The 24,746-nt window shown below is 43.7% G+C and overlaps 1 protein-coding gene across 1 annotated transcript in view; it reads left to right on the forward strand.

Moving 5' to 3' along the window:
• Positions 1 to 24,746, forward strand: part of RAD17 (RAD17 checkpoint clamp loader component) — a 278,159-nt gene that overhangs the window by 178,753 nt on the left and 74,660 nt on the right. Inside the window, exons 12-13 of the mRNA XM_069224406.1 lie at positions 2,528 to 2,613; positions 18,045 to 18,191. Of these exons, the coding sequence (XP_069080507.1) occupies positions 2,528 to 2,613; positions 18,045 to 18,191 (233 nt within the window). The remainder of the gene's footprint in view (positions 1 to 2,527; positions 2,614 to 18,044; positions 18,192 to 24,746) is intronic.

The raw sequence follows: 24,746 nt of genomic DNA on the forward strand, positions 1-24,746 counted from the left end.
CCTATATAGCCTCCACAGAATTTGTTAGGGTAATCACAACATGCTATAGTACACCGGGCCTGTTACATGTATTACTACTCAGTTACAATTTGCTGTTATATGCCGTTTTCGAACTGCATCTCTGTGCGTGTTGTGCTGCCTGGCCGTCCTGACTTGCTGCATGCTTTTGTCCCCCACCGCTGTGCCTTGTTATATTCTTGCCTTCTGAAGTTGCTGTTCTTCATCTAACAGGGTTAAAAAAGAGCTGTTGAGGGCTGCTATGTAATTTGACCTATGCCATGAGTCCATTTTGAACTAAGAGGCACCCTTATCTCAATTCAGATCCCCATAAAGAACAGCTCGGGGTACCGTGTTGACGTAGGTAAAAGAAAGTTGTGAAGTGCTATGGCGCCCGCAGCAATTGTAGCAAATGCAGCAGCTACAACAATACCCCTTAGGGCTTGACCGACCCAGTCTTATATGTGCCAGCCAAATTCCATTGCCCGAGATCAGCGAAGTCAGCAGGACGCAGCAAAGTGTGGCAGGCTACACGTCTGCCATCTTGGTTGACGCTGTCAGCCACCCAGAAGCAGTCTCAGCCCCGGAGCATGAGGCTTCTGATGAATAGGATGCTAAAAAATTCCTTCCTCACTCCAGAGGTGCAAGGGTTCTTCTTGGGAATGTCCTTTGACCAGGAGTCTCTTTGGGGAAAGCATATGGCCAGTTAATGTCAGGGCATTAGGATGGCTAGGGAAACAGTACAGTCACTGGGAGCCTTAGTCTTCCTGCAAATTAGCATTTCATGGATCTAGGGGCAGGATCCAGTAGTCGTTTTCTGGAACTGATTGCTTTTATCCTCAGTGTCAGCAGTAATGCTTTTATCCTCATTGTCAGCAATATACCTACTGTCAGTCTTGCCAGTAGATAACAGGGAAAACAGGCCTCTAAGAGAACTCAGCAAAGGCTCTCCTACATCAGCTAGCCTACTAGAAGAGGAGGCACTCTGGTGACAAGAACTAGCCTAGAGAACCAGACTTCTCTTAGCTGTCAGTCTCCTGTAGTACTTGGAGCCGAGTAAGTGGAAGACTATTTACCTTCCTCCCAAAAAAGCAGTTCACCATGAATCGATGGGTTTTGGATTTAATACATTTTGGCCTTGTATTTGTTCCACTGATCACAGAGAAATGCATACACCTCAAGAGGCTGCAAGACGGAAGTCTTCACCATGTTGCTGAAAGGGGCAAGACAATTGTTTCCCAAGGGCAGAGAAACTAGGGTTTCTACTCCAGATTATTCTTTCTGGTCAAAATTAAACATGGGTTGGAGACCCATCCTAAATCGCAGACAACTCTACAGGTTTTTTTTCATTTTGAACATGGTAACCCCTGGAATTGGTATATTAAATACGGGAAGAATAATTCATGAGATCTTTATATCTCAGTTTGCATACTTTCGCATACCCATTCACCCAAAGAAACACAAATACCGCTGATTTTCAGTGTCTTCCCAGCATTCTCAATGCTAGGTCATATAATTTGCACTCACACCCAGATTCTCTACAGAATGCCTTATATTTGTGGTGGATCTTGTCTCTTAATGCCTTAAGAGACAAGGTCTCCACGGTTTTCCATACCTGTATGCTTGGCTGATAAAAGGAAAGTTGTCTGAATAAGCTTGGTCATCCACAGGTGCATTGCTGTCACTAGTTTGAAAACTAGGACTCCCACTGAGCACAGATAAACCAATTGTAACCCACAGCATTTGAATTCTATTTGTGAGGCTGACCGTTGACATCACTCAGGTGAAAGATTACCCATCCAGATAAAGGGACCATAAACTTCCCTTTAATGGCCAACGTCTTGTAAATATCGAACCAGTACAATTGGTCTTTACAAGTCCCTCCTATTGTTGAATTCCTTATGTGTCCCCTGATTTAGTTGAATCAGATAATAAGATCATGGGGGGTAAGTGTTTATCACTCCGCACCTAAAGCAAGCCCAAAACAGGTAGCAGCAGAACTATTTTTGATAACTGTCCGCTCCATTTAGAGGTAGAGAGCTAACATGAGGAACTATCCTCCAGAGGCTTTTATTCATAGGAAGAAGCACATTTATACACAAATGTACTGTAATTGAGAGCAATTCACCTGGGGCTCTTTCCTTTCACAGTCACACACAGACACACAATTAACACCTCGACTAATGAGGTTACAGCTACAATCTAAACACAAGGTTCCATTTAGAGTTTGGTGGACAGGGTACTCCATTACAAAGATGGTAGAGTACCCTGTCTGCCAAAGTGATAGTCTACCCACCATATTTAGAGTTGGGCAGACTGCCATCTTTCTGACGGTGGTTTCCTCACAAACCAAGATGCATATATGAATAAACTCATGTGTATGGAGGGTCTAAAGAAAGCAGGTAATTTAATCTGAGTGAAACACTCCCTATGCAAGTGTAGCCTGTAATGAAATTATAATGTACATAAATGTAGTTGACTTAAAGTGACATGGTGAGGATACTAAACCATATATGTATGTTGCTAACAGGTGGACCACCTACAGACATGGATTTCACTCGTTTGCCATCTCATCTGTCTGAGCATGAGAGAGACCCATTACTTGTTCACCCAGAAGTAAGTGCAATTTTTTGTTACCTCTATAAAAATGCAGGCTCTGCATAGTTCCTTTTAAGTGCATTGCTTTTGTTACTGTAACATGTAATTCTATTTTATATAGTGTATACAGTACAAAATAACTAAACCGCAGCTTCAAGTCCTGATGATTAGCTGGACAAAAACACCATCCAAAGTCCAAGTATGAGGTCTGAGTCAATATGTGGCCTGTACCCTGCTCCTTCACATACTGCTCAACCTTCTCAACTTTGTCCCCTCTTTTCAGCATCTTCTAAGTTTACAGGGTGAATATTGAGGAAACTTGGATTCACATATGCAGTCTCCTGTATTTTAAGTGGATCTAAGGCAAAACCAATTTACTCTTTATCATATTATGAAAGCAGCATAAAGAGTGGAAAAGGATTTTACGGAGCTAGCCTTGGTTGATAACTTTCTTATATAAGTAGGCCTTTCACATACCTTTGAAGTAGTTTCAAAAATAATTTTCCTTGGTGCTAAATAATTTAGATAATACAATTTTTTTAATTTCGAAGTTACAGAAGCAACAAGAATGGTGCAGCAGTTCAAAGTACACATTACCTTGCATAGTGCTGGTATGTTAATGAATAGCAAGTAAGATTGCAAACTTAGTTTCTCATTCTCAATAATGTGGTGCTGCAGACATGAGATTCATGGAGTATGTCTGTCTGCTAATGTTAATTGCTTCCTTAGACTGATTAGTTTACACTGAAAGAATTGACTCCCATGGAAAAAGTTTATGAATGAACTCGATTCACTGATTCATTGACATTAATTTACTGTTTCCACAGTGCTCTATTTGTCAAAATGAAAAAGAAGAATGAAAATAAATGCCAGTCCCACAATTATTATTTTTTATAGGATACTGCTGTGCACTTCAACTGACAGTAGAGTTTACAGCTGTGCATGAAATGATTAAATTTTAGCTTGAGTTATGAATGCTTTCTGATTGTTCACAGAACAGTTCATATGTTGGAGAAACATGAACCTAAATGTTGCACGCACCCTCTCGTCAAGAAAACTGAGCAAAATCTAGCAAACAAGAACAGTGGTTGCTAATACTCTTTGAAAGTGAATCTGAGCAAGTGAAGCGAGTGAGCCCACCATTAGGCAGGATTAAGAGAAGAAAGAATATACTCTCTTCAGTTATTTTAATTCTGGTAAAAGTGCATTTCAAAGCACAATCTTCTCATACACTTGCTAAATAGCAGTAGGATCTGAAGGGGCTCTCATAAAATATTCTGGTGCTGTCCTGATGTTTTAAGTATGCCCGACTTTCACCCAGGATGTTGCATGTTTCCTTTCCTTACAATGTCAGGCACTACAGCAGAAATGGGCTGATTTTACGTGCTGTTAGAGCATTGCTCACTCAGTTTATGGTGACCTTAGAGAGTTGAACAGGAAGCAAGATACACACATCTTGCAGACTAAAATCACAGACAGCAGTACTGATACTTAGATAGGCAATTTAAATATATATTCCTGATGGATACTTCCACCTGCAGATTCCTCACCTGTTGAATTATCGCAGGTGTCAGACTGGATCCAGAAAACTTCAGAGCTCTTGGGCTCTTTGTTGCCAGCCAAAGCGTTGCCTTGTGATGTCACTTGAGCATTGTATCGACCACCCCGGCACAACATCAGTTCCCTTTTCTCCACACCTCCAATGTTGATCCTGAGCTCGCTGTCTGAGGGATTTTGCTCTTCAGTTCTCTAAATTCTCAAAAATACAGAAAGTGCACTGTATGAAGTCTCTCCCTCCCCTAAGCATTTGGGATTTAAGCCCTGTAGGGCATCCAACCCTCACACTGTTTTCCTGTATTGCCTGGGATCAGACCGTGACTCTAAGTGGTGAGAGTCTTGCCTCAGTATGCATGCACCCCAAGGTAATTAAAAAGGAGTCAAACCTTTTTCGTGGTGTGGGCCTGGAAGTTCAAAAGACACAGGTGTTAGAACTTGAAGATGAATTACAGTATCCTTTTACCATACTTCAGAGAGTAAAATATTCTTTATAATATATGGTAACGCCATTACCTTCACCCAAGAAGCTTAAATCGTAGATCTCATGCTTTTTCATAGAGGAAGAATGGCATCAAAGAGGTAGCATAAATGTGGAATCTGTAGTATTGCAAAACCTATTATAAGAACTTTAAACCAAGTCATTATTAACTATAGCTGAAGTACACGGTGTGTGGTAACATGCAGCGATTCCTGGTTTCTAACAATAAACTATAATTAATGAGAGCCTTCAATCCCAGTATAAAAGCCCATATCCTTATTATTGGTGAATATGACCTCCCTAGTCGCCTGTAATAAAGAACTTCCATAACCTCTCAACTGGTAACACTTATTACAGTAGAGTTCTGACGTCACAATGTCTGCTTCCAGCCACCAGGACACAGAGCATAATTAAAGCTGCCCTTTTATTCTGCCTAGTTTTTTTCTAGATGAACTGTGCTAAGCAGAAAGGAGCTATTTATGGCAACATGTTTATTTTTTCCATGCTTTAGGTATTATTAGCAAAGATATAATCTTTCTGTATGTTTCTATACGTTCTGGGCTACAGCATTTAAAAAAAAAATCTTACTTGTATTATAGTGAGTCTGATATCTTTTTGCAACACATACCTAACTGCTTTAACGAGTGTTTAATTTTGCTCTAGCGGTTCTAATTTTATTTTTCATGTTTAACAATCATAGTATCTCTTTTTTAAGAAAGACTACCACAACAAGGATTTAAGTGGTTTGTGGGAAGACATTCTATTTCTTGGCAACAGTCTATCTGGTATACCAAATCTGCGCCCAGTACTGTGAATTCATCTTGTTTATTGGCAATTAAATCTGTGCAGCTCAGCGACGCATGTCGGCCCACAGGCCTTGCTTGCGTTCACTGGTCCAAGTGCAAAACAACCTCATAAATGTGCATTATGAAAAATAGAAAGATGACTAGCAATATATTTTTGCATGGACGCTATGTTGGAAAAGTAACATGATCGTACTATGTAAATGGAATTGGCAGTTCAATTACATAATACTGGCAAAAATAATATAATATGTTAGAGAGCACGAAAACCATGTTAACTCAGTGGCTCCCTAAGAATGTATTTGAATATGTAGTTAGAAAGAAACCAACATGCAAGTTCATGACTCTTATCTAGCAGCCCTAGGATTGCTCACATTAAATTACAGCAGTGGTTCATAACCTTTGACCGTCTGTCAATCCCCAATTAATTATTAGTGGAATCCAGGGATCCCACTGAATCATTATTGAAATCTGGGGACTCCCACTGAGACATTTCTGAAGACCTTTCTGGAAGCCGGGGACCGTGGCCTCAGCAATTGTGTTGATTAGAACTGCAAATCACATAAATACAAAAATGATGGGAATATTTTATTTAATTCACAAATAAATATAACAAAAACTAGATTTGAATTTTGATGCAAATGTTGGAGCTTGTCTGAATTCAATTGAGCTAACTTATCATCCATAATGTATTCTGTTTGAGACACTTGCACTGATCCCACAAATCAATCCGAGGATACCAACGTAATTTTTAGTTTCCAATTTCAAATTCCCTACACATGTACACAAAGTTTAAAAATGTTTGAGTTTAGATTTTGTTTCTTAGTTTATAAACTATTAATCTGTTAATATTATCTAATTTTTAAAGTAGACGGTACGGTGGGTATTGGGGACCTGCTTGATGACATGGGATATACTGCCTGTGCTTGGGTATGGGAGATCTCAAGCAATGCGAGATTCAGACTGATACAGTTTAAATTCTTTCGCAGAATATATCTGACACTGGTAGTCCTAAGCAAGAAAACCCCTGGGAGGACTGCTTCCTGCCCTAGGTGTCCCAACAGAGAGAGCCTCCTTTCCCAATCTAGCATTGGAGTGCCCCCACTGTGTTTTCTATGTTGGAGGTGGTCACAGGTATACCGCTAGACCTTAGACTCTTACATGGCCTAATGTGGGTTATCCTCAAGAGGAAGGGTAGGAAAATGTAACAACACATATTCCTGAAATAGACATTGGTTCTGGCACTCAGACTCATGGCGATTGGGTGGATGAGACACAGGGCCCCAAGGATTCCCTGTAGCATAGAGATGTGATTAATTGGTCAATAGCAGAGAAGAAGTATATTAATCTAGTCAGAAGAGATAACGTGGTGAATATCCCGCAGACTTGGGGGAGCTCTAAGATGGGTTTGTGGAGGGTGGGGAATACCTGTATGTGAGTGACCCTTGACTGGCTTATATATATAGTGCCCCCATTGACAGTGGTTGTCCCTTCCCCTGCTACATGGTGAACTCAGATTGTCAAGATATGCATAGGAGATCAGAACCCCACCCTCTTGCCAGACATTGACTCGCAAGGAGATGGTGCACATGGGAAGACTTTGGGAGCTATTAATGCTTAAGTCATGCAGGACTGTCATTGTTGAAATTATTGCAGATATTTCTTGAGATGGGATCTCTTACTGTTGCTACAGTTATACATTGCCATACAATTTCAAAAAATAAATATTATAAAAGAAATTCTAAGCAGTCACAGACCCCCTGAGTAGGCCACACAGACACCCATGTGTCCCCGAACCACAGGTTAAGAACACCTACTGTACAGCAAAAGGAAGAATATCGGGGCCCAACAGCCACGAACAAGAGCATTCATGCAATCCTTTTCAACAGGACAAATAAATAGGTTGGATAATTTATGTCGTGTACACCACAGCTCACACTGCTTTGAGGCACAAGTTCTGACACTTATTTTCTTTTCACAAAAAATGCTAAAAAAAGTAGCTTAATTTGTTTATCAAACAAGCCAGACCATTGTTTCAGTGACGGCAGTAATAATATCAGCAGTTGGAAAAAGAAAAGTCGCAAAGACAGGGGGTTTTAAAGACTTGACAGCCTTGGTCGAACTGGATGCTATACTGTTCACCAAAAACAGTGATTAATGGACTGTCGTGCCTGATGGACCAATGCAGCTCTGGGTTTATTGTAGTGAGGCCGACCCTATCTGCGTTTATATGATACAAGAAAGGCTTTTAATAGTTGTTTATGGATTCACAAGAAAAACACCTGAAAATGTTATGAGCAGAAAAGCCTTTGAATGATCCAGGCCAATTACTACACTTCTAAGGTGAAAATGTGGGTAAATGTGCTACAGAAATGCAAGCGATTTGGAATAGTTTTGCTACTTTTTTTAGGAAAACCTAGTTGTACTAGGATATAAGGCATTGGGTTATTAATATACAACCTCAAAGAAAACAAGAATAATGTTGGAATTGATAATGTTGAAGCAAAGAGCTTAGTTTCGAAAGTACTGATCTCAAACGTAACATGAAAGAAAATCAGATGCAAGGACTTCTCCAGTATTGGAGTATCATTCATAGATTCACATACTTGAATCATTCCCCGTTGTTGAAGTGATAGTCCCACGGTATCATAGTAAGCAGTATATATCAGTATAATAGGCTGTAAAGGGAGTGCAATCTTCAGCTTAATAGTCTATCCATGCCCTTTAAAAAAACAAAAAAGGACCACAGTTGAACAATGAGCAATCAGGCGAAAGCACCCTTAAAACACTCCCAACAGAGGCATCTACACTCAGATTTTCATGGCATGTCGTGTGTGTGTGGGAGTCTTCCTGAGCTCTGCTCAGTTTAAGATTTTGTGATTTCCAAATTGTTCTTCTCTGTTTCTGTATGTCATACCTGGTAAAGAAAGGACTCAAAAGGAAAGTTCAGATCTGGTGCCACCTGTGGTAAGAAAAGGCTCCATTCAGAAGATCCTCATAAAGAATGCATATATTGCCTTCATCCATCCCACAAGGTAATAGACTGCAATATATGCAGAACTTTTCTACAAAAACCCTCAAAGACCGTGAGGGAAGACTTTTATTATGGTTGCAGAAACTTAAAACCAAGACTGCCGTAATTTCTGAGGAGGAAAGCAGCGAGTGTTCAATCTCCTCACAGACTTTCAGAAAGAGGGAAAGGTCTCATCATGAGTCCCTCATAAAAGCAAAAAAGCTTTAAAAAAGACCCACCATGGATATGAGGAAGGCTCTTCCCATGAGGAAAAACGAAAGGCTTTCTGAGACTCTAAGTCCTCATTTGAACCCTTCTGTAGGAAAGTGCCCTCTTTCTTGGCATGGGTATCCCCATTTTCTGCCTGTTGTCAGTGTGTTTGACTGTGTTCACTGGGATCCTGCTAACCAGGACCCCAGTGATTATGCTCTCTCCTCTAAATGTGGTTGCTACTAACCCTTTCTGCCTACAATTGGCATACTGGTCCCCCCATGTAGGTCCCTAGTATATGGTACCTAGGTTCCCAGGGCATTGAGGTTCCAGTGGATCCCTATGGGCTGCAGCAGTTATTTTGCCACCCATAGGGAGCCCATGCAGATGGTACGGCAGGTCTGTCCTTGCAGCCTGCGTGAAACGGGTGCATGAACCAGTTTTCACCACAGGTCACTACACCAGGTCACTTTAAGTCACCTCTATGGTAGGCCCTCTCAGCCCAGAGGGCAGACGGTGCAGGTACCTGTGTGTGAGGCACCCCTGCACTAGCAGAGTTGCCCCCCACAAACTCCAGATCCATTTTCCTGGACTTTGTGAGTGCGGGGATGCCATTTTTCGCGTGTACTGGACATAGTTCACTAACTATGTCCAGCTACATAATGGTAACTCCGAACCTGGGCATGTTTAGTATCAAACATTTCGGAATCATACCCCAATACTGTTGCTAGTATTGGAAGTATGATTCCATGCACTCTGGGGGCTCCTTAGAGCACCCCCTGCATTGCTACCACCAGTCTTACAGGATATTTTGGGCAGCCCAGCTGCTGCCACCCTTCAGACAGGTTTTCTGCCCCCCTGCTGCTTGATCTGATCAAGCCCAGGAAGGCAGAACAAAGGATTCCTTTGGGAGAGGGAGGTAACACCCTCCCCCTTTGGAAATAGATGTGACTGGTATGGGAGAGGTTTCCTCCCCAAGCCACTGGTTTGCTTTGAAGGGCACATTTGGTGCCCTCCGTGCATAAACCAGTCCACAACGGTTTAGGGACCCCCAGTTCCTGCTCTGGCACAAAACTGGACAATGGAAAGGGGAATGACCACCCCCCTGTCCTTCACCACCCCAGGGATGGTGCCCAGAGCAACTCCAGAGGGTCCATGGGTTCAGCCATTTTGATTCTAAGGTTGGCAGGGAACTCTGAGAGCATCTGAGTGGCCAGGTCAGGCAGGTGATGCCAGAGCCCCCTCCTGATAGGTGCCTACCTGGTTAGGTGGCCAATCCCTCTTTCAGGGCTATTTAGGCTCTCTCTCGGGTGGGTCCTCAGATTCGGCTTGCAAGATTCCAGCAGGACTCCTCTGCAACCTTCACTTCGACTTCTGGACTCTGGAACTGCGACTGGAACCTCCAGGACCCGACAAACTGCTTCCAAGAAGAAAGAACTCTTCAGAAACATTGTTTCCAGGGCTCCTGCCAGCTTTGCAACAATTTCCTTGCTGTGCTTCCTCAGAAGACTGCAACTCTTCAGCCTACACAAGAAGAAGAATGAATCTCCCTTGGAGTTAAGGAGTCGCTCCCCTGCAACTGCAGGCACCTACAACAAGCGACGACCGCTTGCATAGATCCCCTCTCCTGATGAACCGTGTGGATCCTGCATCACGGGTGGTGGTCCGGAGTAGTCCTCTTGGTCCTCTCTGCCAGCTGTCCAACCTTGGTGGAGGCAAGCCTTTGCCTTCCCTACGCAGGACAGTACCCCGTACACTGCTTCTCTTGCAGCTGCCAAGGCTGGTTTGCATCCCCGCCCAAGGGATCTTCAGGAGATGTGTAGCTCCAGCCCCCAGCACTCTATCCTGAAAAGCACAGCCTCCTGTGTGGTTCTCCTGCAGTGTGGGATCCTCTTTGGTAGTGCTGCATGGGCCTCTTCTGCAACTCCTGTGTCCCTGTCCTGTGGGACTCCTGTCGCTGCTGCCTCTGCTCCTGTGGACTTTCTGTGATGCTGAGGGTCCCCTGTGACTCCCCCTCCTGGGTTGAATCCTCCTGGGCCTTGCTGGTCCCAGCAGCACCTCTTTTACACTAACCACAAGTTTGCCTTTGCCAAAACTTGTTGGTGGAAATCCTGCCCCGACACCTGTCTGCAATCTTCCTTCCAGTGTGGAACATCTTCTGCATCCATCAGGAACTCTTCTCCGGCTCCAGGGCTACAGTGCCGACCTGTTCTTCAGTGCTGTCGACCAACTCCTGCACCCACAGCTGGGTGGGTAGTACCTCCTACTCCTCCTGGACTCCACTGTGACTCTTGGACTTGGTCCTCTCTCTCCACAGGTCTTCTTTCTTCAAGAATCCACTGCGGCTTTCTCACAGTCTTCTCTGGGTGTCTTCTTTTACTTCTTTTCCTCCTTTTTGATGGTTTGGGAAAATTCCAGTGTTTTACTCCTGCATTCCTGGTCGCTGGGGGAGGGGAGGGGTGTACTGCGTTACTTACCTTTGTGGTTCTCTAATATTCCCAGCACCCCTCTACACATTTTATTTACCTAGGTGGGGATACCTTGTTCACATTCCATTTTTTTAGTATATGGTTTGTGCTCACCTAGGGTCACTATTGGTTATTACTATTTGCACTGTCTGTTTTCTAACCTTTTCTATGCCTATTTCCGATTGCTAGTGTATATATTTAGTGTATTACTTACCTCCTAAGGGTGATTCACCTGTCTAGTATTTTGTGGTGATTTGTTCCAAAAATAAAGTACCTTTAATTTTGTACAACTGAGTGTTTTCTTTCATGTGTGTAAGTGCTGTGCGACTACAGTGGTATTGCATGAGCTTTGCATGTCTCCTAGATAAGCCTTGGCTGCTCATCCACAGCTACCTCTAGAGAGCCTGGCTTTTAGACACTGTCTACATTCCACTAAGAGGGGATACCTGGACCTGGTATAAGGTGTAAGTACCATAGGTACCCACCTCACACCAGGCCAGCTTCCTACTTCTTCTCACAAAAGTCAAAATTCACTTTAAAAATATTGTCAACCACATCAAAAACATCGCTGCAACGAGAGATGAGATTTTCATGACTGCAAGCCCGTCAACGCTTTCACCGTCGGCGTCGACCAAGACTACCTTGTCAATGACCACACCACTGATTATATCCACTGCATCCACAACGACAGTGACATCAATGAAGACTGTGCCAACACCGTCGACAATCGCATCGGCGTCAGTACCACCGTCGTCAATGACCACGCCGATGCAGCTATCGGAAAAGTCCTCCTCATCGTCAGCGAAGTTCAAGCACAATAACCCATCAATGTTAATTTTGGCCACACCGTCAATGTTACTGTTGATGACCTCATCAACAACAATTTTGCCATCACCACAGGGTATTCGTCCTGAATACACATCACCTGCTGAGGTGTCCCCACTTCCACCCAGCCAATTGTTGGATATTCAGGAATCAGATGACGATTGCGCAATGTTTAGTGCAGCTCATAGCATCTCTGACTTGTACGTCAAGTATCAGGATGAAGAGGAAGAACAGAATTATTATGAGCCTGTTTATCAAAGTCACCACTACGTGGAAAAATCTCATCCTTATGCTCCTCTTCCACCACCACCAGCCATGGTCCAGATTCCAACTACCTTGGTGCAATACCTGCAAAACATGCTTAAAATTTATCACAAGTGTTTCCTAACACCAGCTGAAGCCGAACAGCCACCTACAGAAGTACCTATGCCTACACCTAAATTACCAGAACATCTTCTTTCTCCACCTACCCCCAAGAATGATGCCACAATCCCACATTGCCATGCCTCCTCAAGAGGATCTCTCTACAACAAATGAAATAAGACAGTCGCACCATCACCAATGAATGAGATGATTACCTCTTCCCTCCACTTTTCCCTTAAGCTCCAAAACCGGTGGATTCTCCAACAGAAGGTATTGGCGGTTTTCACATGCAAATGGTGAGACCAGCCTAGTGTTTCCAACTCCCCATTACTATTAAACTATTTCAGGGACCAATATAGAAAGAGTCAGAGCCATACCTATTGTAAACTATATCTGGGAGTAAGCAGTAAAAATAATGATAAACACCAGCAACCATCGCTGCCATTCTTCCTAGAATAGATAAAAAATGAAAAGCAGCAGAGGACTCACCATCTGGTTCAGACATCCAAGACCTGATTCGGGCATTGCTCAGGCTGCACAATGCAGGCCCGAAAATCTTTTCACCCCAATTACTTCTCTGCCTGACAAGGAGGGCAGGCGACAAGATAATATCTGTAAGAGATTCACAGTCATGTCAGGTACAACTTACCAGGCCGCAAACTCTGGCCATTCTGGGGCGATTGGATCACCATATGTGGTTGGACATCGCCATAGACCTGGATTGCCTGCCAGATGACAAAAAAAAACAAGCTACACACATTTTGCAGAAAGGCAAAAAATCAGCGTCTGAAATTGAATGTGCAATGGATATTGCATCCATAGGCTTCCGGCAGTTGGCGGGATCTGCTGTCCTTAGGCACTAGGGTTGGCTTAAGGCCACGTCATTCCAGCCAGAAGTTCAAATAAAAATCCTTGATATGCCCTTCGACGGCGACTCTTTATTTGGGATACACGTTGCTGACACCATGAAGGCCGTAAAAGTTGACATTGAAACAGCTCAATTTCTTGGAACTCTCCAATTCCGTAAGACCCCTTTCCAGGGAGTGCGTGGTCACGGATTTTACTGGTACTGTGGAGGCTCCCAGAGATACAAACCAGCAGTCCTTTCGGCCTGCTTATCAACAGCATCAACCCTATCGAGCTAGGCTGCTTCCACCAGGGATACTGCTAAGAAGCAGCGATGGCCTCAGTGCACCAACTACACCACATAGTCATCCTTCAGTGGGTTCCAGAATTTTCCAGTACTGAAGCAAGATAACTACACACAAATGGGTCCCAGATCTCATTGAGCATGGCCATACTATGGAGTTCACTCAGATTCCACCAACAAAATTCCTCCCATCTCACCTTTATCTTCTCAAAGAGGTTTTGGTCATGTTGTCAAAACGGGTCATAGAACAAGTTCCACAGCCTCAAAAAAGAAAGGGATTTTACTGCTGTTTTTTCCTCGTGAGGAAGAAATCAGGGGAATGGCGTCCCATTCTCGACCTCAGGAAATCAACAAGTACTTCAAGAGAAGCAATCTTTTCGTATGGTTTCCCTCTAGGAAATTCTCCACCTTCTCAACCACTGAGATTTTTTTACCAGCCTCGATCTCCAGGATACTTATTTTTACATTCCCATCCGTCACAGCCATCGGAAATTCCTCTGAATCACAGTAGTCGATACTCATTACCAATTCAAAGTCCTTCCCTTTGGTCTGCAATCCACTCCCTGGATATTTACGAAATGTCTTGCCCCAGTAGCGGCCCTCCTATGGCAACATCTTCAAGTTTTCCCATACCTCGACGACTGGCTGATAAAAGCTCCATCTTTCCAACGGGCTTCGAAGGATACTTCCAGATATCGTCATCTCTTTGAAGCCCTGGGGCTCACAGTCAATTTCCAAAAGACTCTCCTTTTGTCTTCGACAAGAATAACATTTCTGGGAGCAACTGTAGACAGGGTTGCTCAACAAGGCACTCTTCTCTGTAGACAGGCAAAAGAAACTCTCGATTCTGGCCTGCTCCCTTTCAAAAACAAATTGTGCTTCAGTTCGCCTGATCAAATCTGTAATAGGCATGATGTCTTCAGCCATTCTCCTAGTGCCTCATGCTTGTCTCAAAATATGACCCTTCCAAGAGTAATTGGAAGCACAGTGGCTGCAGTCAGAAGGACAGTTCAACGTCATCCATATCACACCTTTCATGAAAGCAGTTCTTCCCTGAAGGACAAGCTCCACCAATCTCTCTTCAGGATTGACATTCCTTACCCTCATTTCGGAATCTGTCACTATACGAGACACTTATCTAGAAGGATGGGGAGCTCATTTGGTAGATCTACAAATTCAGAGCAAGTGGACTCCAGAGCAGTCAAAAATGCATATCAGCTTCCTCAGGTTCAGAGAAAGCTCACTGGCTCTTCAAGCTTTCTTGTCAAGGATTCAAGGGTCCTCCATGTTGATAAGGACAGACATAACAAGTATTCATTACCTCAACAAACAGGAAGGTAAAAAAAGGTCAAGTGACCAGAAGGGCAGAACATCTCCCAGGAGTAGACATCTCTCTAGCAGAATGTCCCAAAGTTGTCACGAATAGGAATTGAACCAACTGGTCCTGGATGCCATATTTCAGCAATGGGGTAAAAACCCAAACTGGATCTTTTTGCATTACATGAGAACAAGAAATGCCAGTTTTACGCCAGCAGGTACCCTAATAAGAGGTCTGGGGGAATGTCCTTTCGATGCAATGGTCTGGAATCTATGCCTACGCCTTTCCCCTGATCCCACTTATTCCCAGGATTCTCATGAAAAACAAACAGGAACCATGCTGGCTAATACTCGTTGCTCCACGATGGCCCATACAACACTGGTTTATGGAGCTCCTCATGTTTTCTATGGACAACCATATTTAACTCAAGCTCCAAGTAGACTTGTTGTCGATGAACAATCAGTAGGTCCCTCATCCAGACCTCATTTCTCTGCATTTATGAGCTTGGCTCCTGAGCACCATGAACTACAGCACCTAGACATTCCAGAGGATTGTAGGTGTATTCTTGCAAAGGCCAGAGCTGATTCTACCAACAAAACATATTGCTTCGAATAAAAACGATTTTGTCTTTGTGTCCGAGAAATTTAAAGTACATCCTATCACATCGCCTCCAGATCAAGTGTTGCCATATTTACTGTCTCTAGCCAAATCCGGTCTAACACATTCTTCTCTCAAGGTGCATCTGGCAGCTATTTCCAGGTACAGGTAAACTTTAGGATCTCTTTCCTTGTGGTCGCACAGCTTAATTGTCCAGTTCTTTAAAGGACTTTTCAGAGCATATCATCCAGTAAAGTCACCACAGAATTTCTGACAACTTAACACCGTGCTATCCCAAGCCGATCCACAGGGCTGAACTGAAGTTCCTTAGGTGGAAGGTGGCTTTCCTACTAGCCTTTGCGTCCAATAGAAGAGTAAGCGAACTTCAAGCGTTCACTATTGAGGAACCTTTCTTACAACTCAGACACCACTGTATCTCTGCAGACTTAACCGAAGTTCATACCAAAGGTTCCCATTTTCATCTAAATCAACTGGTTATGCTGAAGACTTTATTTCCCAATACTCAAACACCAGCGGAAAAAATTATTTGTACTCTTGATGACAAGAGATGCTTAAAGTTTTACTTAGATTGCACGAAGCATATTCGTACTACTGGTCAACTTTTTGGGGCCTATGGCAACAATAAAGGTGGACTAGTCTCCAAGCCCAACATAGCAAGATGGATTTCATCAGCCATTTAGTTCTGTCATTCCAAGGCAGGCAGGCCTTTAAGATGAAAGACTAAAGCGCACTCTATGAGAGCAGTTTCCACAACAGCTGCTTTATTTGCTGGGGAGTCAACCGAAAACATATGCCGTGCTGCAACCTGGAAGAGCAGGCACACTTTCACCCATCACTACTGTCTGGATTCAGCACAGACGGCTGATAAAGCCGTGGGTCAAGCTTTACTTAGGCATCTTTTCCAGTAAGGTGAGCCTGCTACCATATAATGTATTTTACTGTACCCACCATTCGCTGTTATAGTTATGTATATTTTATTGCTAATGTATTGCATTGCTAACTATATTTAATTCAAGCATGTGAATCTATGAAAGATACCACAATACTGGAGAAAGAATTTGTAACTTACCTGTAACTCCCGTTCTCCAGTATTGGTATCTTCCATAGACTTACATGCGACCGACCCTCCTCCCCTTAGAGGCTCTCCTTCTTAGCCAGTGAGGTCTATCCCACGAGTGCTTGAAAAATCTGAGGGAAGATGCTTTTGTTGCGAGTGTTCCAAGGGTGCTATCGCCTGATTGGTCATTGATCAGTTTTGAACCTTTAAAAAATAAATAAATAAAAAGAGCCTTGGACAGGCTATTAAGATAAACCCTGCATTCCCTTGCAGCCTATTATACTGATATATACTGCTTACTATACCGTAGGACTCCCACTATGACTACAGGAACTGATTCAAGCATGTGAATCTATGAAATATCCCAATACGAAGAATGGGATTTACAGGTAAGTAACAAATTCTTTAGTTATGAAGTAGTTTAAATACAATTATTGGTATGAATTGGAACATGACAGAAAGGTAAATGTAAATTTTCGAACAGATGTTTTAGGTCTGGGTAGATCATACAAATGATTTGATTTACTTTCCGGTGATCCTGCTTGAGTAGTTGAGCAAATAAACACAATTGTACTAAAGTAACTTATCTGTTAGCAAGGGCTTTGTGAAGGAAAGGAATCTACCTCAGAGCAAGTAATGACATTAAAAAATACTCCCTGTACACCCCCTAATGGCTTGGGACCAATCCCTTTCAGTTGCACAGGACAGACTGAGGGGATTCCACAATTCCACATAGGCTCCCAATAGATTTTGAGGACGATATGCAGAATTGGAGGACACTTCTACTTTCGATGTTAGGTAGAGCAGTGTTTTGCAAAATGATTGTACTCCCAAAACTTTTTCATACTCCAAAAATACATCATGCTGGGTACTCAATACATGTAACAGTATGTTCCCTGGTATGGACTAGAGACCTTCCAAGGACTTCCTTGGATTTATTGACCAGCGGGGTATGATGGTGGCATTGCACTTTCAGCGACTCTCATGTCAGTATTTCATACTAAATGGATCAATTCAGAATTCTTGCTTGATAGGTGCAGTACACTCATGATATTTCTTACATGTTTAAATAATTTCAGCTCCCCAAAAACAACAGCAGGTGAGTCTTGTGTTACTTCCTGCAAAATGGGTAACTGTTGTTATAGATCTGGGTTGCATAGATGTTTGTTTTATTTTTTTCTTTCTTCCGTTTCATTTTTTTAAGCCCAGCAGTATCATGGTTCCTTTTTACTTCTTGACTTTGAGGTGGTGAATTTCTTGACCATGGATTTTGGTGCATTGGTTGTTAGTGTCTTTACAAAATGCCTATCCCAAATGGCATGAAGAAAACAAGATGTTTTGAAGATCTTCCTGTGCCCACGAAGAATAGTCTTAAGCATGGAAATACGTGAGGGCAACTCATAGATCCTAACTTTGCAAAAAATCATATGGCAAATATTGTCAGGCATTGGCAAAAGTACATGGTCTGATCTGTTTATTGACCTCACTTTAGTATCTTGGTTATGTTTTGAAGCACCACACCTTTTACCAACCCTTCTTATTGTAATTAATCATCTATCCATGCACATTTGTTTCCTATTTTATTTTAGGTAGTTGTGGAAAAGTCACACATGCCTGGAGACTTCTTTAATTTATATCTTCACCAAAACTACTTGGATTTCTTCACAGAAATCGATGACATTGTCAGAGCAAGTGACTACCTAAGTATTGCAGATTTCTTCACTGGGGACTGGAATGTAAGAACTCCTCTGTCTTTTTCGTACAGTAGAGATTTGCATACTCCTTATGCAAACAAATATGCACATGTACCTTTCATTTTAGTGATGTATACTGTGTGGTACTACTGTGTGTAAAGATGTTGAGATGTGTACAGTTGACTGATAGTACACGCAGGTAGTGAGCAGTACAGTAGTAGTGCTAAAACGTAATTCCTGGCTGTATGAATCTATGCACCCACCATTTTGCTTGTTTCCTTCGGTGATTTATGTTTGCATTAAGGATGCATTGATGCGTAATCAGGAGACCAGGGGTTGCTGTCACCAAGACGATATTACAGTAATTCAGTTTGAGAAAAGAATTATGTGCAGCAGTTCTGTGTTTGGTTTGGCAAGGAGGGAATGTCATTTGCTTAACAATTTTAACCAAAAAAGGGGTTAGTTACTTTTTCAGAGTGACTGGGGATGGAAAGGTAGTGATTGAACATGACACCCAAAGGTTGAGATTGTTAACTATTGGAGGGTGTTAGAAATGTGGAGCATTATTGTAGATCATTTGCAAAGAGTAGTGCTCAGGATTGAATGCCACTTTGAAAACAGTCTTCTCTCATAGGGGCTTTCCATTTATAGTCATAAGCACTGAAAGATCCTGCCCATGTGAGCGGACACTGGAGCATTTCTTCACAATATCTCTTCTTAAGTGTAATGTTCGCCTTTCTACAGGAAGGCCTTCAGAGTAATTTAAGAGAGAAAGTTATTATGTAGGCTATAGGAGTAGGCTACAGTGGCCCAACTCTTCAGCTTAAAGTAAAAAAAAGGTACATGAGAATTATATATGTATGTACAGTCATGATGTTTTGGTAAAACAGCATAAATGCCTTTCACAAACACTTTTTTGAAGGAGTAGAGAGATGAAGTAAAGCAGAACAGTGTAGCCCCAAAGCTGTCATTACGAGTTAAAATAAGAGACTGTACCTCTAAGGACCAAGAGACCATCAGCATCCCATCATGCTGAGCATGTGGCAGTTGCTTCAGTTCTTTTCTCCTGATCCTGCTGACAGGACCCTGGAGCATTGAGCGCTGCCAAGTTTGGCTTTTTTCCTCTAACATTTGCAACTAAAGCTTGTGACAACTATTTCCTTTGACGGTTTTTGTCTCCCCCCTAGTTTTTTCTATTATTTTCTGACAGAAAATATAGGTATTTTCACTGAGAAATGTTCTTTGACAGGTGCCCAGCCTGTGCCCAGCCTGTGGGAGAACAAAAGGCTAAAACAGACCCTTATGGAGTGTGTAGTGTTTGCCTACCAAACAGTCATGTTCCTGAATCTTGCCGTCACTGCAGGAACTTTTCAGAGCACACCCTGAAAGACAGAGCAAAGATTTGCCTCCATGCTACCGAAGAGCGCAGAAGACAACAGATATTGTCGGACAGTGGGACCTCAGGGTGAGGAGAGGGTCAATCCTTTACCAGGACCCTGTCATCTGTCTTTGGAGGGCGTGCCAGGAAGAAAACAGCAGAAAAATGTAATCAGTCTTGGTAGACGATGAGATCGTTGAGAAGAGGTACTGCACCTACCTGTTCACCGTCTATCCTTGGTTCAATGTCGAGTAAGTGCTGTAGATCAGCATCGAGGCAATGAGTATCGACGCTGGTAACACCACCATCTCATTCGACGTCTAGGAGCCCATCAACTACAAGGCCACCAAGACAGTTGCCGTCGAGATCCAGATCGACGTTGAGGTATCATCGAAGATCAACATTGAGGCACACTTCGACATCGAGAAGCTGTCGGCGATCAGTCGTCAAGCAGGTTGACATCGAGGACAGTCAATGTTGAGAACCCTTTTGACGTTGTCTAAGCTACAGGAGGCAAGAAAGAAAAGAAGACGTATCTACTCCTCCCAGACTCAGAGTACTCAAGAGTCCAACTAGATTCTCCGCCACTAGCACATCTCTCCTCACCCTTCACCGCCTCCTCCACCACTGCCCAACTCCACCGGCACCAGTCACTCCAAGACCCAGATCTCGGTCCATATTGCGCCATCATTCTAGACTCCATTGTCACAGCCCAAGGTGCTCTTCTTCCTCTTCCAAGCACTCCCGCCATTATCATTCTCCACGAAGATCTAGGTCAAGGCATCATACGGACATGTCTTCCACTTTTACTGGACAATACTCCCCGAATCTTTCAGACTCTCCACCTCCTTGCATATCACTGGTGGATGATGTCCAGACATTTCAAGAAGTCCTGGTGAGGGGAGCAGTAAAACTTAACATTCCTATGTCGACTACAACACCAACGACATTTTTGAGATTCTATGACACAAGTCTGCATTAAGGCCTTTGCTGCCTCTGGTGCCAGATGTTCTTGAAACTGTTATGGACCTGTTCTTGACACCAGCCTCAGTTAAGCCAGCTCCATTCAGGTTTCAAAAGAAGTATCGCCCTCTGGAGCAGGATCCTGCTTTCCTCTGAGCAGTTCCTACACAAGACTCAGTGATTGGAGTAGCGGCAGAGGGGTTTGCTACACCCACTTCTACAGTGCCTCCCGATAAGGAGAGTCAGAAGTTAGACTCTGTGGGTCGTAAAGTGTGCATTAAAGCAGTAACCACTATAAAAGCAGCCAGCACCACTGCTCTTCAAGGCAGATACGACAGGGCACTGTGGAAACCCATGCACAAGTTTGCGGAACATCTCCCTAGAGATAAGAGGGAACACTTCATAGAAATCCTAAATGAAGGATTACGGTTATCAAGTTATTAGTGCTGCAGCAGACACTTCTCTATTAGCGGTGCATGAGTACTGTCACATGCCATTCTTAGGAGGCACTCTTGGCTTTACATACCTCAAGTCAGAATTGCAGCAAAGGATATTAAATCTTACATTCTCTGGTACAACTCTCTTTGGAAGCCATAGCAATGATGAAATGGCACAAATAAAGACGGAAATGGACACTCTAAAATTAGTCGGCTTATAGAGATCCAGGGAACTGAGAAAATCTTTCTGACCCTACCAGTGCTGCTTCTGTTGCCAGAGGGTTCAAACCCGTCACTGGTCTTAAGGGTGCCAGTAAAGCGGTGCACAACAGCAGCACCTGGGACCCTATCAACCATACCAATGAAAGCAACCTAGAGGGAGGAATACCCAGCAGCCTGCTCAAGGAGGCAAGCAGCCATCCAAGTTAAAACCCTGAATCATTTCTTCCTCCTCTTTTGTTAACCACTCCGGCAGGGGGAAGCAGCCAATATTATCTAGCAGAGTGGCAAACCATAACACAAGCCACCTGGGTTCTGAATATTGTTTTCAATTGATATTGTCTCAGGTGCACCAGTTCTCCACCGTCCATACCTTCAAAACCATCTATTTTTCAACTCCCGCTGTTACGATCGAAGGTCATCATCCTCTTTCAAAAGGCAGGAAGTTGAACCTGTTCCTCACCAACATTAAGGCAAAGGCATTTATTCCAGGTACTTTCTCATCAAGAGAAGGACAAGAACAAATTCAAACCCATTCTCAACCTCAAAACAGCCAACAAGTGGATTTGACAAGAAGAGTTCCAGATGCTGGCATTACACCAAATTTATCTCAAATTACATCAGGGTGATGGCTGTGTTCCATCGACCTTCAAGGCACATACTTTCATATACCAATCGCCAAAAAGCATTGAAAGTTCTTAATGTTTGTAGTGGTACAGAACCATTATTAGTACAAAGTACTTCTATTTGGCCTGAAGTCAGGCCCCAGGACATTCTCCAAGTGCATGGCAGTAGTTGCTGCCCATCTCAGGAGACACAAAATATTTGTCTAACCATACCTTGACGTTTGGCTAATCCAAGGCATCCACGTCTTAGGAAGCTCAGCTTCATTACAATTGGATTTGCAATCTCCTACAAATGTTAGGCCTTCATGTCATCCACAGCAAGTCAACCTCTGTTCTGGTTCAAACCTTACATTACCTGGGAGCTTCCATTGACACAATATGGGCAAAAGTGTGTCCTCCAGAGAGACACTTATCAATACTTCTGAAGTGTCATGCTCTCAGGAAAGCCTGTCATCCAACGAGGAGAACAGTATCCTCCCTCCTTAGCTTGATGGCCTACATCTTTCTCACATCAAATCCCTGTCTCCACTTGCAACCTCTGCAGAAATGTCACTAGGACCAGTGGGACCAACTGACATGCAATTGGGAAGACAGGATACAATATCCCTTCATGCAAATCTGTCCCTGAAATGGTGGTGCTCTTCAACCAACCTTCTTCAAGGTACCGTATTTCATCAGGAGATCCCTCCTCAAACCATTGTTACAGATGCCTCACTACTGGGATGGGGAGCCCACATGTATCACCTCCAAGTCTGGGGCAAGTGATCACGGAGAGAATCAACATGCCATATCAATCTCCTTGAGCTGGTTGCAGTCCATCTAGCACTGAAGGTGTTTCATCTGTCATTCAGATCCCACTCCCTGCTTGTTCGGAGGGACAATACCACAATCATGTACTACCTCAACAAGGAGGGAGGGACGAGATCCAGGTCCTTGTCACATGAGGCCCAGACAATCTGGAAATGGTTTCTAGCCAGGGACCTCATGATCATAGCCATTCACCAGCCAGGTGTCCAAAATGTTCAGTCAGACTCCTGCTAGAAAAGCATGAGTGGTTCTTAAACGACGTAGTTCGAAACATCTTTCAATGATGGGGATCTCCAGCCATTGACTGCCACTGCATTAAACCAAAAAATTTGAAGCTTCCCCTCAAGATACTTTCAGCCAGGTTCACTAGGGAATGCCCTATGGATCAACTGGTCCGGTTAATTTCTCTGCGCTTTTGTGCAGATTCCCCTGATTCCAACAGTTCTCATCAAGTTGTCACTGCCGAGAACCAAGATTTTCCTCATAGCTCCAGAATGGCTACTTTAATAGTGGTTCACAGACCTCCTTCACCGGTCTGTCCACCCCCATCTCAAGCTGCTATGCAGACCAGACCTACTAACGAAGTTTGGAGGTCAGATGGTACACCCCAGTCTCTCCTCTTTGAATTTGGCGGCATGGTCCTGAGCTAGTACAGTACAAGACACTTGAATCTGCCGCAAGACTGCCTGGACATCCTCAAAGAGGCTAAGCGTGCTTTAGCACATTCCGCATATGCCTTCAAAAGGAAGAGATATTGCATATGGTGTTCCTCTAAGAAAGTGGATCCTACATCTTGTCATCCATACTTACTCCTTTTGGCAAAATCTGGCTTGCAATTCTCTTATATAAAGGTTCACCTAGCAACTCCTACTGCTTCAGAACATATCCTTCACAAACCTCTTTTTTTCAAAATCCCCTTAATGAAGGATTTTCTAAAAGGGTTAAAGGAGGTTTTCCCTCTCATTAGACGTCCTTCTCCTCTCTGGGAGCTTAACATAGTATAGACAAATAAGAGGCACTCGTTATATAAACATTTGTATATCAGACTGTGCAGAAAGTATCCACTGACGCCGAAGATCTTCGATGGCGCCGCTCCTCGGAGCCATCCGACGCCAGACCCTCCGGCGCCACAGGCAACTTCACCGTCGACTGAATCCATTGGCGCCGAAGCAGTTCCGAAAGGAAGACAGGGCATAAAGGGTGTCGGCTTGTAAGGAGCCGGAGCACCCAAGTTAAAGACCTGCATGCCCTCCACCAGGCGCCATGGTGGCAAAAATATTAAACATTGCATTAAAAAATGCCGCAGGATCCGTGCCTGGCGCCGGGAAAGCCGGATAGGTCTGAGGAACCGACGCCGGAGGGGAAGCCGATGATTGTCCAGGCATCTCCTGCTCCGGAGAAGCCCTCGGCTCCTGATGTGGCTCGACCTCAAATACCGACAGTGGAGACGTCGGAGAAGCCGGAGTCGTTGGAGGTGGAGGCGTGACAGTCGGGCTAATCTCCCACATCGGCCGGCACCGAGCTGACGGAGATCTTGAACGAGATCGGTCCCTGCTCGATCGGCAGTGATTCGTGACGACGCGAGAGTCCCCATGGCGCTGATGAGTCTTCGAAGATAGTGAAGAAGACTCTCTCCGATGATGCCTCTCCTTCGAACGGGCAAGAAACAATTTTGCCTCTCGTTCCTTAAAGGCCTTAGGATTCATGCGTTGGCATGAGCCGCATGACTCGACCTCATGGTCGGAACTAAGGCACCATAAACAATTTTCATGGGTGTCCGTGACCGACATTCAACCCCCACACTGGTTACAGGGTTTAAAACCCGATTTCCTCCGTTGAGACATAGTTACACCGGAGTGAAACTGTAGCTCCCTGGTAACCTCGAAGAAAAACCGTTACTTGAAGGCACGGAAAAAAGGGAACTGACGTCTGCTTCTTATTGTCTGGATGACGTCATATGGCGTCGCGTGGAGTCGGGCAATTGTGACGTCATCGTCGACGTGCAGATCTAGAAGAAAAATTTCCATTGAAGCTGGCGCGAGGGGGAAAATTCTTGAAGTGAGGAATCCACAGGTAGTTGTATCCATCAGAAGGTACCATTTGGAAGCAGGAATACATAATCCGTAGAAGCACCTTGTGTGTTATCTATTGGACTAACATTATTACT

This window comes from Pleurodeles waltl, chromosome 1_1 (assembly GCF_031143425.1).
Source record: "Pleurodeles waltl isolate 20211129_DDA chromosome 1_1, aPleWal1.hap1.20221129, whole genome shotgun sequence".
Taxonomy (NCBI): domain Eukaryota; kingdom Metazoa; phylum Chordata; class Amphibia; order Caudata; family Salamandridae; genus Pleurodeles; species Pleurodeles waltl.